This window comes from Ambystoma mexicanum, chromosome 5q (genome assembly GCF_040938575.1).
Source record: "Ambystoma mexicanum isolate Mex_15411 chromosome 5q, UKY_AmexF1_1, whole genome shotgun sequence".
NCBI lineage: Eukaryota > Metazoa > Chordata > Amphibia > Caudata > Ambystomatidae > Ambystoma > Ambystoma mexicanum.
Genome location: NC_090933.1, coordinates 96,503,221 through 96,523,072, shown reverse-complemented (window position 1 = coordinate 96,523,072; position 19,852 = coordinate 96,503,221). Strand labels below are relative to the sequence as shown.

Genomic DNA, 19,852 nt, shown 5'->3' with positions numbered 1-19,852 from the left:
CCTAATGAGAAGAAATGGGCCTTGATACTGATTGAAACAATGATCAGGTGTGCCAAAAAACACGGCTCCAACAATGTCCCATGATGAGGTACGCAGACAGGCATCCTGCGCGTCCCCCGCCGTTCACTGGATGAGGAAGTGTGGGCAGTGCCAGCTGCCTGGGGATGTACTTCTCTTAATCGACTGCTGGGAATGAAGGAGAGGCCGGCTCATTTTCAGAAGCATTTCATCACTGCGTGACCCCGGCTGCCACCAGACACATTATCCGGAACTGCAGCCAAATCTCTGCAGGCGGCAAAATGAAAGCTCTTTCATCAGCTGGCAAAACAGCATGCGGAACTTAAATTGTGCACGTGCTCTTCTGACTGTCTACTGGGGTGCACAAGTGCAGGTTGTACCCGTGTGCAGTGCTAGAAATCAGTGGACGAAGTGCATGAAAAGAATTAGTGGGGCTGTGTTCCCTCCTGGCCTGCCCTACTCCCCACAAACTGCATCGCCACGCCCCCATCCCACGCACAATCCAACCCCCCAAACCAATGCGACTGCTCTGTGCACTGCACTGAATTGCAAGTTTCAACTGCTTTCTACACTTTTATTTTAAAACGAAACCATGCAGGGAACGGTTTCTGTTACAAATAAAAGTATAGGAACAGTAAAACCTATTATTTTAATAAATGGAGAAAAAAAACGCTGGGATTCCGCGTGGGGGTTTGGAGGCATAATGGATGCGAGATAGGGGTGGAGTCATGGCAGAAAAGTGGACAAGCTTAGAAAAAGTGTTTTTAAAAAAGTCCGGACTAAAATAACACTATGTTCAACAGAGATAACTTGAAAACATGAGGAAAAAAAAGAAATCCGATTCCAACTTTATTTTCCCAATTCCTACAATTACCAGCATGCATATTAATGTGAGCAATAACACATGACCTCCCCAAAGAAACACAGTCAAACAAAGTGCACCTGATTCGAATCATTATGTCACAAAGCACCCCCATTTATTTATTTATTGGACATTTGTATGGCGCCTATACGCAAGTGTTCCCTCACCAAAAAAATAATCGACTTCCTACACATGCTCAGAAAGCTATTCCCCCTACTTGGAATTTCATCTCAAGATCATCCTCAGCAGCGCCCTAATATATACTGCACTTCTCTCTCTATAGGGGTCTTTCCTAAAACAACCTAAAATTGCTCAAAATGTTCCAAAATAAAACTGCACAATGTGTACTAAACCTTTAACCTTGGGTCCATGTGACTCCAGCTGTAATAACACTCAACTCGTTACCCATAAAAACTGAAATAAAACTCAAAATCCAAAACGTTACCCACAGACCATCCAATCTTCCAGCCCCTCAAAGCTGCAATCATTCCTTAAGCCTGCCACCCCATGCAGATGCCTGTGGTTATCAAATATAGCCGGTCCGAGAGCACAACGAGTAGAGCGCTCGCTTTGACATCTGTGCAGAGCCTGCTGATGCAGATACGAATCCCGGCAGGTCCAAACTCAGCCTTTCATCCTTCCGAGGTTGATAAATGAGCACCACACACCGTGGGTAATAATAAGCGGTGCTCAGATACCTGAGGGTTCTTAGCGCTATATAAATGCTAGATTATTATTAAATAATTTACAGCCCTCAAATGTGGGGCACAAAAAACACACAGGTAAAGCCTTCTCTAACATTGCCACGCCCTATGGAACAAACTACCAGACTACATCTCACAAGAACCCAAATTCAACACCTTCAAAGAACCACCATCCAAAGCCTGGTACGCTGCCAGCCTTCAATCACAAAGCTTTATTAGTACTGAGGTGGCATCCCTACTCGACTGGGAACTGGGGAAATTACATGGAAAACTAGGATTGCTTCCCGTCCGGACTGCAATTCAAATGTTATTCCCAATTAAGCCTACTTATATCTATTCAATCACAAAGCTAACGCACCACCTGCTTGAAACTTCATAGGCCAAACACTTCACCCTGATGGATCCACTCCCTCCTTCTTCCAAAGAAATCCTTTTTCAGCGACATAAGCACTTATGTGCTCCAGATTCCCCTCCCTACAATGCCCTCGTGTACTTTGATTAACACTACCCGCCACCCCTTCTCTCCCTTCTTCCATCTCAGCTTTATCAGAATAGCACTTGCCGGATATGCACTTTTGCCCCTTCAGTAAATTGCACTCACTTTCCTTCCAATTCTAACCTCCCTTTATCATTTCTTTCCCTGCCCCACTACTCCCCTCTCGCTGCTTTATGTCTCCTTAGCAATTCTGGAACGTACTCTCTTGTACCGTGAAGATATTTGCTTACTGAGCCTAATAAAATGTGGACGGTCTGTGCATGCTCTGGCATACAGGCTGCGACCACATAACTTTGGCGTCTTGACTTGAAGCACTCATACAATCTGGTGCCTGTATATAAGACACCAATAAAATAAAATAATAATAAAAGCATGCAGTTTTGTGCATCCTGGGCACTGGGTTACCTGGCTACCCTCTGAACCACAGGCTCAGGTCCCTGCCCTCCGAGTTACAAACCTGCACTGCCTCCTGGCAACCCTGCACTTGGGGCTGTATCCACAACCCTTCAGTCCCCCTGCCTGCACTTATCTAACACTTGTTGTCTGCTCTTAACCCCTGCACTTCCACTTGCTGGCTGCACTTCTTGTTTTCAGATGTTTTGATCCTATGGCTTGCACTTGCTCCTCCTCCCCTTCCCCTGGCACTTTTCCCCTTCCCTCTAACCTGCACTTGCACAATCTCATTGTCACTTAGACTAGTAAGATCATTGTCTTTGTCCTCCCTTTGTTTCTCCTCCCTTGCCTTGTCGTGCCTTGAAACACTTGGGTATAGGTGCGCTATAAATGTCATACCATATCATATCATATCCCTCCTTATCACCCACCTCGTTTCTCCTAAGAACAACAGCTACTCAGAAGTATCCACTGGCTGCTGGGTATTTAGCCATGTAATGCTACCTGCACTTTAATGTGCTTAAGTTAAAAAAAATATATAAAAAGACAAGCCGAAGCATGGCTCTTTTGAGCACACAATGTTTCCGAGCTCAGCAGAAAGAGGAATGTCATTTTCTGCATCTCGGCGTGGGCTTTTGGTTTCCCGGATTCGGAATCCAGGGAGACAGGTTTTGCCAGATTCCGCATCCAGAAAAACCAGGCCCAATTCTGGCACTGTTTTAGCTCCCAGTTCCTCACAAGTGTTGGATTCCGTCCCAAAACTAATATTACTGCAAGTAGTGTACAAAACAGTGGCCTTTGAAAATGAGGCTGGGATCCATATTTTGGTTAGCTATTGGCACTGGCAGGAAGAAGGGCAGTAGAGTAGAGGACTGGCGGCTCTGTTCTGGCTGGTCTCCTAGAGTTCCATAACGCCAGGATTTCTGACTAACGCTAGAGCCCTCAGAACCAGGGGAATGCAAGAATATTCATCACAGCTGTGGCTTTCGTGATGCTTTGACCCTTGGACGCCATCTGGAAACACCACAACGCATCAATATGATGGGATGTAACATTGCATACCCTGAGCGAAAGTGGCAGTCAGCCGTAAGTGCATCCATGTTGGACTCCATCACAACAGATGTTGTGTGCAATAGTGGCACTCTGAGTAGCTCAAAATCAGGTCCTCAGAGCCCCCTTGTGCTGATTGTGAGTGGATGTCATTAATTTCCAGCAATTTTAGGTCAGCAACTATTGCAAGTGATTCTGCAAAGATCAAGACATGGAGCAGCCAATGGCGAGGCTAGACTATAAATGGCCAACGAGTGCATGGTGCAGAGCCATCTATGGGTTTGACCCCCGCTCAAACTATATCAACAGGGACGTACCCCGAGGCACTCTTGTGATCACCTCCTCCCTGTTTCTAGAGTGAGCAGAGCCTATTAGGTCGTCCATATTCTGTCCCTGTGGCAGGTCTGCGAACTTTATTAATTTATTTAATGTGGTTTAGCTTCAAAAAAAACTTTCCACGTAGAAATACAATCGCATAAACATATTCATCAATAAAAAATGTGAATGTAAATACACATTATTTAAATACACAGAATACAAATAGAGAATTATTATAATACAAAAGTAAAACACTGGACCGCGGAACCTAAAAGCCATGGAAGGCCACATGCTGTCTGGGGAAAACTTTCAAACACATCTGCTGTCAAACTGATCTTGACCTAATTGACCTAATTTTAATGACCTGGTTTGTACAGTGCAAAGAGGTCACTCCAGTGGTGATGGTTGCATTTTAGAGGTTTAATTAACATAACCGAATAACATTTCAGTCTCCCAGGCGAATTGACAAAAGGCACAGATAATTCTGGGGTGACTGGTGATTTTTTTGTTCACTGCAGGGGGCATAGATATTTCTAACTCAATGTGAGAAACCGAGCATAGTGCGGGAGCCCTGATGAAGGGGGTTTTGGCGGGGTTACATCCATGATACATTTTGTATAATAATGTTCTAAAATGTTGGTTTTTACAGCACACTTTCTGTGAAAAATGTGGTCAAAAGCCATATAAATTCTAATCCATTCTGCAGGGTAACACATGAAAAAATCCAGTTTGTGTTAGGTTACCAACAGTACACAGGAGCATTTACCAGCACATTTTCATGATACCATTGTCATCAATATTTGACAGCATAGTCAATTGAAAATGCACTTCATGATGCCAGAACCCATAATATATGCCAGTATTTTGCCAGTGTAAGAATACATTTTAACTTTTTAAACACAGGCATGTTGGTTGTATCCTAACATAGCAGTGTTGCCCATCTAAGCACACACTAAGTTGCTGTGCCCAAAAATGCCTGTACTGCCACTGTAAAAACTCATGATGGCTGTGCCCAACAAAACTAGTATTGCACTGTGAAAACACACTCATTGTACTGAATAATGCCAGCATTGCCATTGTGAGACGACGCTGTCAGGCTGGATGTCAGTATTGTCACTGTGAGAACACTTATGATTTCTGTAGCCAATAATGCTATGTTGTCACTGCCAAAAAGAGATGTTCATGCTGAATGTGCCAATATATGCCATCATATTAACCTGTGATACTTTGCCTTGCAGCCAGATTTTCAAAGTATAGCCGGATAACCATAGAAAATCAATGTTGACACCTCCTTGATCACCCACAATCACTGCACCACCCTTCTCCAGCTACACACAGATACAAACGGCAGCATGCACATGAACACACACATGCATGGACATTCACATGTGCGCACATGAACACACTCACCATGCACACATCCACATGCTCGCAGAATGCCACCGTCCACCTCAAGATTCAACGCCACTAGCTCTCAGGATATGATTAGCGCAGGATTTCCTGCATGAAGGCAAGAATCCTGTCAGTAAATACCTCCCCTTAATCCTGCATCCTGTGCATGTGTAGTGCACGGATCAGCACTAAAGCCTCCTTTGGAAGGATGCACAGGAGCACCCACTTCAAAGGCTTGGACATTCGGTGCCCCAGTCAGCATGCCCACTGGAGAGTTCAAGACTGGGGAAGCAAAATGCACCGGGCCTTGCATTGATCATGGAGCATGCGCAGGCTGAGATTACTGCAGGCAGATGGTGAACCGTTGTTCACAATGACCTGGGTGGACTGTGTCAGGAGCATTCCCTCCCTTGTTCTCTGGAGCTGAAGGAGCACTCAGGTGTCACTGGACCTGCACTCTTTCTCCTGCATAACAGGTAGAAGGGGACCACCCTGTCACGAATCATGGACGAGTCACTGCTGGGGCAGTAAATAAATCATAAGGAGAACAAGTGGCTCATATGTGTTTACTTAAAAAAGCTAAGGTATCTCTTGAGGGGTTGCAATGACTACACATGGTCAGGAAGGAAAGGGCAAATAGCAGTCTGACTTGCTAATAGAATGTGGTTGCTGTCAGTGATGACAGATCATGCAGCTTCCCATTCATTGAATGAAAATACTGTGCAAAGATGGCCGCCATGGTTGAGGAATGCCGGGGCTCCGCACAGAACCCCTCTTCCCTTCCCGTGGCAGCCAAACTGAGCAAGACGAGAAGCCGCAGGAGCTGTGGCGGTAACTGCCGCCTCAGCAAACAAGAAAGTGGTGATTCGGGCGTGGGGGGGCAAAATGACTGCAGCAATGGGGGAAGATGGCTGGCTGGGGAGCCGGCGATCAGGCGGCTTGGAAGCCGGGCTAGATCGGGCGTACCAGCTCGCATTTCTAGCCTCCTGAATGACCGGCTCCCTCCCACAGGGTGCTAGTTATTATTATTGAATTAAATACAGTTTTATGATTGCTAACTTCCCAGATTCGTACAGCCATGCACTGACATCTCCTAACAAAACTGGTGTGGAATGGTGATGGAGAGCACCGTTCCGTTGATCGGAAGTGATGCTGTTACTTTTCCACTTTACTTAGCATGACTTCAAACTTGATGGCGAGCAGCATCCGGTAGCGGAACTGACGCTGTTACTTTTCCACTTAATATGAACTTGAACTTGACGGCCGGCAGCCTCCGTTTGTGCGGAGCTGACCCCGCCACTTTAACTTTTCCACTTTATTAACTTGTTAACTGGTACTTTGAACACTTCCCCTTTCGGTACCGGCTTTATTTTCAGCCGGTTACACTTTTACTACTTTCACAGGTGCAGGATCGTTAAACCTACCCCCCCCCACGTTGCCTGCCCCCCTCTGCTCCCTGTTGGCCCGGTGTACATGCTCTACACTTTCCCTTCACACAACCCCTTCCTAACTCCTGGCCCCCAGGTCCCTATCTTATACCTCGCCCCTAGGGTCCTGCCGTTCTCTCGCCTCCTCACCCCTCCCTCCTTAGGTATCTGACCTAGACGAACGACCGGGAATCAGACCAACAAGAAGAGCATGTTGCCCCAGAGCTATCCTCCCACTTTCTTGCTAGCATGATACCTGAAACGATGAGCCCAATTACATATGCAGAATGAGCCCGGGCTTAGTGGAACTCCCCTCTACAAAATGCCTTCCCTTCTAAACTAGAGGTAGAGAAAGTCTGATAGCTAGCCCCCCAGATGTTTCGGATTTCCAGAAGGGACCATGACATTTGGGGAGTGTCCCAGCATTCCAGAAAGCCGGAAGCAGTGGAGAGCGTGCACACCTCCCGCCCCCCCCCCCAACTCATTCTTTCAACAATGTTTTTGCAGACTCCGGAAATGAATCCTGCATTATATCTAAAAAACTCTATTTTGTTTTGTGGGTACGAAAAAGAGAAGTACAAGACCACCATGTGCACCCAGCCGTCTTTCCCCCATTACACCCCGTTACATGCCTGCACTGCAGCAAGTCCCCTGAATTTTGAGTTTTATTTGAAAAACCTGCTTCTCCACAGAAGCAATTAAAGGGGGGATACTTGTAGTATGTTGTTATTTTCCTCATTGATAAGCGACGATCTATCACGGTCATTATACGGCGCTATGCCATGCTGGCAAGGCACTACAAAGGTCCCCATGTTGTGATGTCAATGGGGCGCTCTCTAGATTGCCAGCGCCAGGAAGTCCCGCCTCTGATGGGTGACCCCTCCAGTAGGATCTGAAAGGGTGGCATTAGTATATTGTATTCTTGGGAAAGAATAACCTACTAAGTGACCCTATTTATTTCAGTATTGTAAGCACTAATAAAAGTACATGTTTCCATCTATGTAGGAAGGTGTTTAAGCTACATCGTGTGTTTTTCAGTAATGTAATATACTGCTGCATTGTAAGACATAATATCAAACCAATATCATATATATTGATTTGATGTGGTTTAATGACTTAAGATGACCACTGTGTTCTGGGGTGACCTGTACCCAGTCATGGGTTCCCCACATAAACCCATTCTGACAGACTGGCAAACCTCTTTGCCAACGTGCACCCCAAGTCATGCATCTGTCTTTGTGGCAATGCTGGGACATTGGCTAAAGGCCATTATAGCAGTAACGCAAATTAGTCATAAACGACAATAGAGTGATTGTTGCACCTGAGACCAAAGGCTGCCTCGTGAGCTCATTGAAGAGTGCACATGTTGCATCAATAGACCCCTTGTTTTGCATTGTGTGGGAACCAGCCTTCTGCTCCTGGAACGCAACCCCAAATGGCACATAAATACTCACACAACACATGTGCTTTAAAAGGTAGACATATCACCTTATGTGCATAGGAGTCTTCCACTGGATGGGCACTGGATAAAATCAGGAGCTGCCTGGGAGCATCTCGGACTTGCTCCTGCTACCTCCATCCTGATTCCCAGAGCCTAAAGCATTGGTGCTGCCACCAGCGGGAGCAGCCCGGGCCCGCACTACTAGCCATATCCTCTCTGCAGGGAAACACAAGCAACAGCAGACGTGTCTGCCTTGCTGGACCCCATCGGTGAGGAGAACCACGCTCTCCTAGGGTCCAGCGAGCGAGGGACCCATGTCCTCTTAGTGGGGGCTTAAAAACGTCTGGGATGGGTTGTGGTCTTGTGCACAAGGGATGTGATCTAGCACTTTAGGCTGAATGGCCAATTTTGGTGTAGCACCAAGTCTGATTTGCATACAGTGTTTCGCCTTCTATAATGGCATGACAGGCTGATAATAAGTGGTCTGGAGGGTTGCCCAGAACAATGCCGGTGGTAGGAATTAATTCAAAACTTCTGGCAATCAACTTTCATCTTTGCTAGTAAACCTTTTACAACACTGAGTCTGTGGCTCAGTGGACTAATGCATCCACTCCAGGGGCCTGTGTTTCACCTCCTGGTCATAGGTTCAAATCCTGACAGGTTCACTCATCCCTTCATCCTTCTGAGGTCAATAAAATGAGTACCATTAAGTTGGGTAACAATAAACATCTGTTATTAGTGCCCAGATGCCCCTTTTGGGATGAAGGTGCGCTTTACAAATATGCATGTTATGTTAACACCAAATCTGGTTTGTCTCTACTGCAGGCATTTTAAATGCAATCAGTCACACGCTGTGCTAGACTTGAATGTCTTTCTTTTCATACTCGGAAGGATAGCTCAGGAGCAACGCGCTCACCTTGGAAACAAGACATTGCAGAGCAACACAGGTTCGATCCCCGGGTCTGCGCTTAAAAACCTCTGGGGAGTAAGCCTGTTATAAATTACCAATTATAAATATAATACAAAGAGCAGGCAGATTATAGCAATTTTCACATCTGAGGCAAAACGGGAGAAACAAAATGTAGCCAATCATCAAATGTATTTGCTTTTCGGTGAAGATCAAAATTCCTAACAAGGGCCTAGGTCATGAATACCCAGTTGTGCTCATGCTCGAGTCACATGGAGCCAACAGCAAGTCGTAAAAGTAAGGCTTCACTTCAAGTTACTTTATTTCAAGTAAACTATTTCTTTATAAAAGTATAAAGCCAAGTACAACAATTAACAAATCAGACAGAATTAAATAAGAAGAAGAAAACAAGCATTGGCAATGGCAACAGTTTTGGCTTTTGTATAGGCATGAGGTAGCAGATGCAAAATTGTGCAAGTACCTGGGCATCTAATGGCAGTGCTTGGCAAATGCCTAATACTTATACACAAGCCAAAACTTTTGGCTTTGTCAATGCTTGTTTTTAACAGGACTTCAGTAAAGGACAAGCATTATGCTTATAAATCTAGTGGCTGAAGGCAGACATGGTTAAGACGTTTTTATTACAGCAGTAGCTCAATCACATCCACAATTAACTTTCAGAAGATGCTTTGAAAAAACCTGTGCAGGCACTTGGATTGCAAAGTTTGATGGTAAGGCTTGATTAAAGCGAACTCAAAGAGTTCCTATGAGGATGTGTTTTGGCCGGGAGAGGCAGAAACTGCGTAGAAATGGCGATAGGTATTAGCATAGCCATGGGCAGTCAATGGATGGGCAAATAACCAAACACCACCTACAAGCTTTGTCTCCCTCCTTGTATGCATTTTCTCCCTATCTATACTCTAATGCAATACTTTCAGCTTATAGGCAACACAAGCACCACCTAATAGCCAAGACTAAACAGATCAAAGAAAGCAGTGCCACAGTAAGATAGGAACGTCCTTATTCTAAGAGAAGAAATCAAGTATTTTCCCACAGGAAGGCATACAAACTGGTCAGAAAGGACTGTAGGTATAAAAGAGCAGGACGGCACAGACTAAAGCACATACGCTTAAGAACGGGAATTCAAAATGTCTGCCTAGCTATAGCATAAGATGGAGAGAGGAGCGTAAAATGCAATAAGGCCTCTTATTGATCTAAAAGACAGTGGCCTCTTCTCCTGGTTGCCAGCATGCCAGTTAGCATTAACTGAATTAAGCGATAATTTGTTCATTCTAAAAATAGCCAGTAAAAAAACAAAAACAAAATATTTTTCCCCAGAGCAAATATGGTTCGACCCGCAACTCCTTCAACCGTAAAATGCAGGCACCTTCCCCGCGGTTTCATACGTTTTGGTTGTTTCTCTTTTTAAAGAATGATATTGGTTAAATCTCCCCTTCACAGGCCTACGGGATGTATTCTTTAGTAAATCTGGGTTATTAAACCGATTTATCATCCCAAGTTTTGAACATTCTTCCTAGGCAAACATTTACCAGAGAATGTTATGCTGTACATCACTGTGCAATAAGGGCAGCAGAAGGGTGGGACCAGACTGAACCCCAGAGGAGTATAAGAATACCCCACTTCCTTACGTACAAGAAAGAGCGAGGTTGACTAAGGGAGGCTCAATCATGTTTTGAGAAAAATATTCACAGTGACAGACAGTGAGGTAACGTCTGTTAGCCCCAAAATGCCATCCTCATATGCAACTGACGCCACCATCTTTGTACGGTGGAGAATAAGCAGTGTTTTAATACTCCCTGTGTATTTTACAAGGCAAAAAAAATGCTAAACTAGACCTGCGTTTTTACCAATTTTTTGTAAAAGTTATCATCCCTCTTTAATAAGGCCTTGGTCGTAATGCCTTGGTAATCATATGCATGCATGCAGTCCATTCTTACACCCTTGTATGTTATTGTGTAATGTGTAACTTTAAATTTTCCTAACTTTGTTAATTTTGACTTGGATGTATTTACTGTTAGACCTCTAGAGTCCAAAGGTCAACAAAGACCTAACATGGTTTTCGGGATACAAGCAAGCAAAATTGCATCATCAGCACACCAAAAATGGACCAAGGTGGCTGGTACCTTATCTTAGGGACAACACCGACATCCATACGGTCTGCGTCAAGATCATTAATATTAAACAACAGTGACTTCCCAGAGCACCTCTGTCTCTTTCAGAATGTCAAGCAAGGGAAGAAGTAAGATGTTCTGTTCAAGGATTTCCCAAAGCAGGGCACGGTTGACATTAAGGCCCAAAAAATTGGCCACCCATTCCCAAATGTGTGCTTGCTGGCAACCAGCGGCAGGTTCAGCACCTATTGTGCCCAGCCCATCATGAAACCCAAACTGTACATCCCTAACGGGGTAAAAATGTATTTACCCAGTGTTGGAGATTGTCAAATACCAGTCAATCAAACAGTTTTGAGGCCGAGTTTAACAAAGAAATTTGGCAATACGATTCTGGGTTTGCTCAGTCTCACGTCTTAAAAATTGAGACCACTATGGATCTTTTCCAACTTATTGGGATTATGGCATAATCACATATTGTATCAGAAAGACATGGAAGGGCCTTTACAGGGGAATGAAGCAAAGTGGCGGAGTCTGTTTCTACTACACTGCACACTAGCTAGTAAAAGGTTTGTTGCGGGGTGGATAGACTGAGTGCTATTAATAGTGGCTTATGAGGATCAGTTATAGAAGGTAGTGGGGAGGGATCAGAAACCCTCCAAACTTTAGGCTAGATGTCAAGCGGGGTAACACCTGGGAGCTTTGCTGTGTCCTTTTCTTTCTTGCGCATATAACTGGACTAAAGCAGAATTGCTAACATGGAGATTATGAGGCAACTCTTTATATGTGTTCATGATGAGGGTGTTAGGAGGAGAGTTTTTGGGGAAAGAGAGAGGGCGGGAGTTATTGGTAATATTACAGCTCATGGTCTTCGAAGCTGTAATGTTGTTTTGAATGGCAATAAAGAAATATTCACACAAAAAAAGCAGAATCGGAGCCCAAAAAGAAATATCAGACTTGTGACTATCTGCTGCGAGGCGTCATAGAATGGGCCCCCGCTTCTTTATGATCACTTAGCGAAGGTGATGCACGGGTGGCCCTTACGAGTGTAGCATTTATGGGGCCATGAAATGATGCAAAATGCACTACCCGGTTGCATTCAGGAATGTCAGCTAGCGATGTCTGTGAGATGTCCTCTAGCAATACTTTAGCAACCAGAGAACAGAATTCAGCAGAGTCTTTATGAATGATTGCTAAATTTAGCACGTTGCGTGCGCTCTCTGGCATACTGCGCTTAGGTGCTTACACTCTCTATGTTTGCTTGATATTACAGCATCCTCCGGAGGGGCAGCCTTCGAAGATTCGAACATGAGCTGCTTGGCTGATCTATAAGGCCCATGAAACCACCTAGAATCTCCACCACATTTATGGTGATCTATCAAAGTTTTGCCAGACAAAACACAGGAACAAATCGTTTCTAATAGGGTTACAAATATCCTCATGATCATTCCTTTGTACCTACTATTCTTTAAAAGAGTGCCATGAGAGCCTATACATTATTTCATTTGTGCTCACTGTGGCGCAAACCTATCTCTGTCTTGCGACTCCTCCTTATCACAATAGTCTTTCCCGCCACAGGCTTAATATAGGGAAATATAGGCCCCAGAGGGTCTTAAGAGTATTGGAAAGCTTAAGTACGTTATGCTCACTTTGATCGCTGGAAATTACTTCCAAATTGGGTACGAGTGGCCTGACTTTACAGGGGACTGTAACATAGTCAATAATCCAGTTTCGCCAATCCCCATCCTTAATAGTAAATTTCCCTGGATAGTCTGAGGGTAGGCAGCCATTGACTGGCCTCAGACCAAACGACATCATGGAGCAGAGGCGTTGCTAGGGGGGGGCTAAGGGGGCTATAGCCCCTGGTCTTTTGGTTGCAGCCCCGGATAGAATCTCAGGAGCTACAGCCAAAAGGCTAGCTAGCCCCCAGTCCCAACAGTTCCAACATCATCATAGCCCCGGGTCTTTTCCAGACCTAGCAAGACCCCTGTCATGGAGTATTTCAGGAATGCTGTACCCTGAAGATATCTTCACGGGTCAGCCAGGAGGGGTTGCATTATACCTATAGAACAATCATTCCTGCGGTCAAATGGGTCACCAGACCTATCTGAGCCTATGTTAATATTAAAATCGCCACCAATTATGATTTGTGAAACATTTCTTTCTATTTTAGACTCCAAACGTTCATCCAGATACTTCTGGAGAATTAAAAAAGGGCCGCGTTTAGAATCTTCTGTGGCATTATAAAAATTAACTATTAAAAGCGAAAATGTACATTAGAAACACTTTCACAACAAGCAATGGGTTTGAGAAAAAAAAAGAACCCTAACTGATTTAAGATTGGAATTGGATTGAAAGCCAAATAGCTAAGCCCCTTCATATCTCTAACTAGGGCCCATTTCCACAATACTATAATACCAAGAACATCCTGATGGCTTACACCAAGTAAAGGTTTTACAACAACAATAGCAAAAAAAAACCTTTACATTGGGAACGGATTTCATCCATGTCTCTTGGAGCAAAAGCATGTCGCAAGAATTAACAAAATTCACAAGAATATCTTCTTGAACTCAGAAGCTAGACCCGCAATGTTCGAAGAGCTGATACTCCAAACATTAAAACCTTTGTACTGAACATGGGAGGGTCTAGTAAAATGTATAGAGCGGGGGATCCTTCAAAGTCTGGCAACAGTCATTATCATTAAGGGAAGCAAGGGCCGAAAACTGGTTGAGATGGCAAAAGAGCTCTAGAGGTGCAATTGCAGTCGCTGCAGCAATGCTTGACGATTTGGTATAGTGGGTATAGTTAGTGAAGTTGGACCCCGTCCTTGACTTGTTTGGACCCAATTGATCACACGACCCCACGAAGTGCGACTCGACAGCCAAACGCCTAGTTCACCCTCATTTTCCAAGGACCTCAACTGCAGTTCAATATTCGCAGTATTTGTGGATGATGTCCCATTATGCGTAAGACGGACACTGTGCTCTGTTCTTTATGGAAATAACCCAAGGGAACCGCTTTAATTGAACTTGCTTGCATAATAACAGCATTGAAGGACCTTAAAGTTTTTTCAGCTATAGGAAGTGTTCTGCAGGTAAGGACAACACAATTCCCTGCCAGGGACATTGGGCCATAGCCAGCTCAGCACTTTGTATGAGCCATCAGGCTCGGGAAAATAGCTCAGGGGCAACGTGCTTGCCTTGGAAGCAAGACGACATGGAGCAACACAGGTTCGATCCTCTGGTCCGCGCTTAGAAACCTCTGGGTATAAAGCGTGTTATAAATAATCTATCATATCATATCAGAATATGGGCCCTGACTCCCATAGGGAAGCATTGTGTGGTTATTAATACAATGAACAGACTATTTGCCTGACTCTCAGCTTGGGAGCCCAGAGCTAATACAACCACCAAAGGTGTTTCCTGAGGGGGAAGGTAGAGAATGGTGGGCCTTTGGGTAGGATTTTTTGTTCCAAGAGGACAGTCCGTAAATGTCCTAAAAGGCAATGGGACGAGTCCTCGCTCAGGGCCTCTTCCATCATCACTCACGTCCCCTCTGCGGGCGTCACTCACATTACTTGCGGCCCTGATCAACTGATCTGGCGGCCTTTTCTCAGCTCGAGATCAACCTTTGAGATGTTTCCGTGGTGGTAACAGGATGCACAATATTAGCGTGGCCTGTGAGGACCGGTTCAGCCTTTACCTTGCCGTCGGGTAAAATCCCATGAGGGGCAGATGTAGCAACGCTCACTGCCTCCATTTTGAAAACTGGGTGGTGAATGTCACCATCTTATGGTGCAGAGAGGAAATGTCATGATTGGCTTTGTCCATGGAAGCTTCCAGAAGGTGAGCTGTTTTATGCCTTACTTGTATGCTTCAGGACTTTAAGATGGCTCTTCAGGCAGAGTGGGAAGTGGAAGGGCACATACGTTTCCACCTCCCTCTTCATGCTGGGCCTGTAAAAACACTTTGGTGGCCAGTTTTGCCCTTAGTAGATGTATCACAGAGGGGGGCAGCTCGCTTTGTACTTTCATTCAAAAGGTCCCCTCTGTACAATATTGCTTATTTCTGCCAGCAGAAAGGGGGTCTTTTCAAAGCCCTACAGTGCAAATGTAAGGTATTAGACATTTTAGCCTTGCTCTTACGCCCCAGGGCATTTTTCAGCCATTTGGAGACAGAGTATGGCAATGAAACAGAGTTTAAATTTTCTGCTGTGCATTCCTCCTCTGCCTTCAACAGCAAGGGTGGACTGGGAACCAAACCAGGCCCTGGAAATCATTTTCAAAATGACCCCATCTTACACATTTTCAGCAAGCCCAACCCTTTTCCTATGAGAAAATGTGGAAATAAAAAAAGGTTACCACACAAGAGCCCCAGGGGGCAGAGGCCTACCGGGAAATCTCCCTAAGGGCAAGCCCAGTCCTGTTCAAAAGGCACATGTCTTTACGCCTGCACAAGATTTTCACGCAGGTGTAAAAGGAATGGATTCTTATGGAATCTGCCTGCTCTAAGCATCTGCGAAAAACAGGCGGATCCCATTCCATTATAAATTCTGTCCGTAAAGTATAATCTGCAGCAAGCATTCACATTTTTTACAAAACAGAATGTAAAATCAAAATGGGAAGGCGATTTCATCTGTTTTAACTCTTTACTTTCACAAACGTTGGGAATTGCAACCTGGGCACTCACCAGTTTCTATGTGCTAACGTTGGCGGTCCCCTGCATGCAATTTTCACTTTTTTACAACATGAGCACAAGAGTTTTACAAATGCATGAGATTTTCATGCAGCTTCAAATCGAATATTTTCCTATAGAATCGGCCTCTTTTAGCACCCTCTAAAAGCAGGCGGTTTCCCTGGGAATCCATCGTCAAGGCAGCCTCACAAGCATGATTGACAGGTGGCATTTGCACTTAGTGCAACCCGAAAGGTCTTAAGGCAATTGTGCCTGTTTAGAGACCTTTGCTTCCCACTTTGCATTGTACTTGCAGACCATTGCACGGTGGCGACTCTACGGCAGGTAAAAATCGAGCTGCTCGGGTAGCCACGAACTCCCCATATGGCTCACACTTCACTCCTGTTCTGCGCTTACTCCACTGGCTTCCTGTGGCTAAGAGGATTGAGTTCAAGTCTCTTTGCATGGTACATCCGCCCTACTCTGGTCATGGGGCCGACTACCTTCAGGACAAGTTTGTTCTGTATCTCCGCGCGAGCGCGCAGGACGTGCATGTTTAGTTTCTGTCCCTACATTTCACCTTTCTAGAGCGGGGGGCAGTCCGTCTCAGTTGCCACCTCCACGTTGTGAAATGCCCCGCCTTGGCTCTTAGGTGCACTCAAAATCATCTTGAACTTCGGTTTTAGGTTATTGTTTTGTTCTCGCCTGTGTTTCCTAGCGTCAAGATGCCCTTGGGTGAACGTGAGCGGTATATATTCAGCTAACATAACATAACGTAATTGCAACTGCAAATGGTCACCTCCATGTCATTAATGAAGCTTTTTAAACCGCTACAACACCAGAGACCAGTATCTAAGCGCAGGACCAGGTTTTGAACCTGTATTTCTCTGCATTGCCTTTTTTTCCCCCAAGACAAACAAATTGCCCCTGAGCCATCCGCCCAGGCCAATACGCACTTACCAAAAGTTTGGCGCTGCCTATACTGCAAATTTTTCCGATCTGCAAGGCCTACAAACGACTCTTTTTTTTTCTAAAAACGTGCGATTAGTGGCATTTTGGGGAGAAATCACTGTTGCAGAGTTGTTAATACAGGCGCTGAAATGTGGGAGGTTCAGAAATTACACTTTTGAAATAAAATCATATTTTGTCAGCACACACTAGCATGTGACTAATAATGTAGTTGTGCATCTGTATCTTATCCATGTGCGCTAAATACACCCCCAACATTCTACATGATCCCCAAAAATTAAGCACATAGTTGACTCTTACCAAAAAGCCTCTAAATATGTCTTCCAAATGGAGTGTGTAACATGTGGCTAACGTACCCATCCCCCAGCCCAAACCCATCCCTGACCAGCCATCCCAGTCCCCCTGCTGCCCTGGCACCCTACTTGTAAACCTCTGGATGTACTCCCTGCTTCCCCCCACACATAGAGGATCAGAGAAAGGACCCACCGCTTATTGGTTCATACAGGGGAGTGGTGTTTTCCCCCCCATTGGCAGAGATAGTTCAGTCCATTGTGACACGTACAAATATAGTAAAGCCTTCAGTATACTTAATGCATGCCATCAAAGATTGCTGTACTGGAATAACACGGTATAAAGAATGTTCATGTTGATATCGCGCCCAGCGTGACATTTGATGCAGCTATGCATCAGAGGTGTGGTGGGGGGTTGAGGGAGGCAGGGGACTTCACAAACGTAGCTTTCTTTAGAAATCGCTTGACTTCGTAGACAGTACATGGTTCTTTCATAAATACTTCACAGGCAGAAAACGCACAGCCGTGTGCAAGGTCGATAGCATCACACGAAAGCGTCCAACGCGGGCAAGTTGTGCAGAGCTTGCAATGTGGCAGTGCTAGCAAAATCCAAATAATCTTCCAAAAACCCCACTACGCAGTACGGCCGGGGGTCTGTCAGCCACTGTTTCTGAATGTGTACCTGTCTGTGTATTGGGGCGTCTGTCGGCGAGACACGGGCGCGTGACGTTTTTTCAAGACGATGCTTGTGTAACGGATAGGCCCCTCCCTGTTGTTCACTGTGCCTCGTGCCTGCGCTCTTGGGAACAGCAATGCCTAGATTTGAAATGATACTGTTATATGTGTAACGTTTATAACTGTAACACATTAAAGTAAAATATAAATCAATGGTAGGACCTGCAAAGAGTGATTTCAAAACATGGCAACATTTGAGTGCGTTTCCTGCTACTTTTGTGTGAGAATGTCTTGTACATATTCATGTAGATTCGCCCATCAGGGCGTGGTTGTTTTGTCCCACTAAAGGGAATTGTGCGCGTTTTTCACCGTTGAATGTAAGTCTTGTATTATGGCAAGCTATAAGTAAAAGCATTATTAAGCCTGTTTCTTTTTTTTTCATTTGGAAGCATGTGTCAAGAAAGTCGTTCGTCTAACGGTAAAAAGGTCAACGCTGACGGGAAGTGTTGCATCGAGTGGTAGAAAACGCGTGTGCAGCCTGGCCCTCGAAATAACCGCTGCGCCACTTTCCCTCAGCCACGAAACTAAAATCATAACCAAACATCGACACAGGGAGAAAACTAGTTCTCGCTATTCCCAGGAAAGCACGTGCCCTACTAACGGGCCGTCCGCGCCGCTCGCGAGGACGCTGCTAATTGTCCCCCTGGGCCCTGGGACGTGTGAGTCTCTCTGCGCGAGCTGCGGGCCCTCTGCCTTCACCTTGAACATCCCACCGTCTTATCAGCGTGCGAGGGGCGGCGCCGGCTGGGGCAGCGCGCGGGGGCCGCGCGCGCGGTGCCGTGTGCGGCGGCGTGCAGTGATGTGGGCGGCGCGCGGTGGCGTGGGCGGCGCGCGGTGTCTTGCGCTCAGCTGGAGCCCGCGCACAAATGAATGAATGACCGGTCCGCGGATTTGTGGGTGGGCTTATTGGGACGGAGTAATACAGGTGGCCGCGGCTGTTGGGGTGGATGGGGGTGCAGGTTATCACTGTGTGGGACCCCGCCACTCGCAGCTGCACTCACCATTTGTGAGTGCTGGCGTTACTCACCGATCTTGGCCAGGCTGGCCACCAGGATCCAGAGGGCGATGATGTAGGGTTCCTGAACATGATGCCACTTGAGTGTGACAATCTCTAAGCTAGCGGGTCCGGGCTCCCCGACAGGTTGGTGCTCCTCCCCAGAACTTCTGGCCAGCTCCATGCCTGGTAGTGGCACTACCCACACGGGGGCCTCTTGGGCTTGTTGGGGGCACTGCCCTCTCGAAAAGCTGCGTTGGCCGCCCCCTCAGCACGGGCTGCGCCCTCTCCCTTGACCAAAAACGGGGGGTCTCTCTACGGGGTGGCAGTAGCCTCGCGCGGGGTGGCGCTGAGTGCGGAGGTCGCGGGATACGGGTGCCACCCTGCAGGTACCTGGGTGTGCGGTGTGGCGCTCCCGTCGCCACTAAGATGCCCAGCTCTCTGCCCAGGGAGCCTTTATGGGACTGGGCGGGGTGCAAGGGGAGGGGCACGGCCAACTCCTGCGTCGCCCAGTCTGTGGGGCGCACCTGACCCCCTGCTGGCAGACACCTTGGAGGGGCCAGACTGCGCAGCATGCCCTGCACAGGGGAGGATGTCCCGCAGCCCCCAGGCGATCGGGGAGGCAGTGATTGGCAAACCTCTCGCCCAGGAGGTCAGGCGGGCATGCGAGTGCAGCGGGAGGGTAGCAGAGTTTAAACCGGTTGCTTCTCCGCTTACTCGGACAGGTGGCACGGTGCCTCAGACCGCAAACACGGGATTAGTCGCCACTTCGCAATTAACCCACAGATCTGATGCTTCTCCAGAACCCAGCCATTTGTTCCGCGGCATTTACCCTCAAGCAACCGTTTACATTTGTTTAATGTAAGTTGCGTTTTCAAAGTTATATTTCCTGCAACAACAAAAAAAAGTCCCCATACCTCTACCAAAAATTAACTATCAGCGGCAAACATCTGTTTTAAAATCTTTAAAATAATTCTATATTATAGAACTGAACCGTGCCCTGTTGAAATACCGTAAAGCACCATTGTTGGCACTGTAGCATACAACCTAGCTA

General features: G+C 46.1%; 1 protein-coding gene across 2 annotated transcripts in view; it reads right to left on the bottom strand.

Moving 5' to 3' along the window:
* Positions 1–19,233, bottom strand: part of SLC9A3 (solute carrier family 9 member A3) — a 274,506-nt gene extending 255,273 nt beyond the window's left edge. For both annotated transcript variants that reach the window (XM_069620592.1, XM_069620593.1), the window contains exon 1: positions 18,832–19,233. In XM_069620592.1, coding sequence (XP_069476693.1) covers positions 18,832–18,982 — 151 coding nt within the window. In that variant the 5' untranslated portion in view covers positions 18,983–19,233. The remainder of the gene's footprint in view (positions 1–18,831) is intronic.
* Positions 19,234–19,852: the final 619 nt, after the last annotated feature.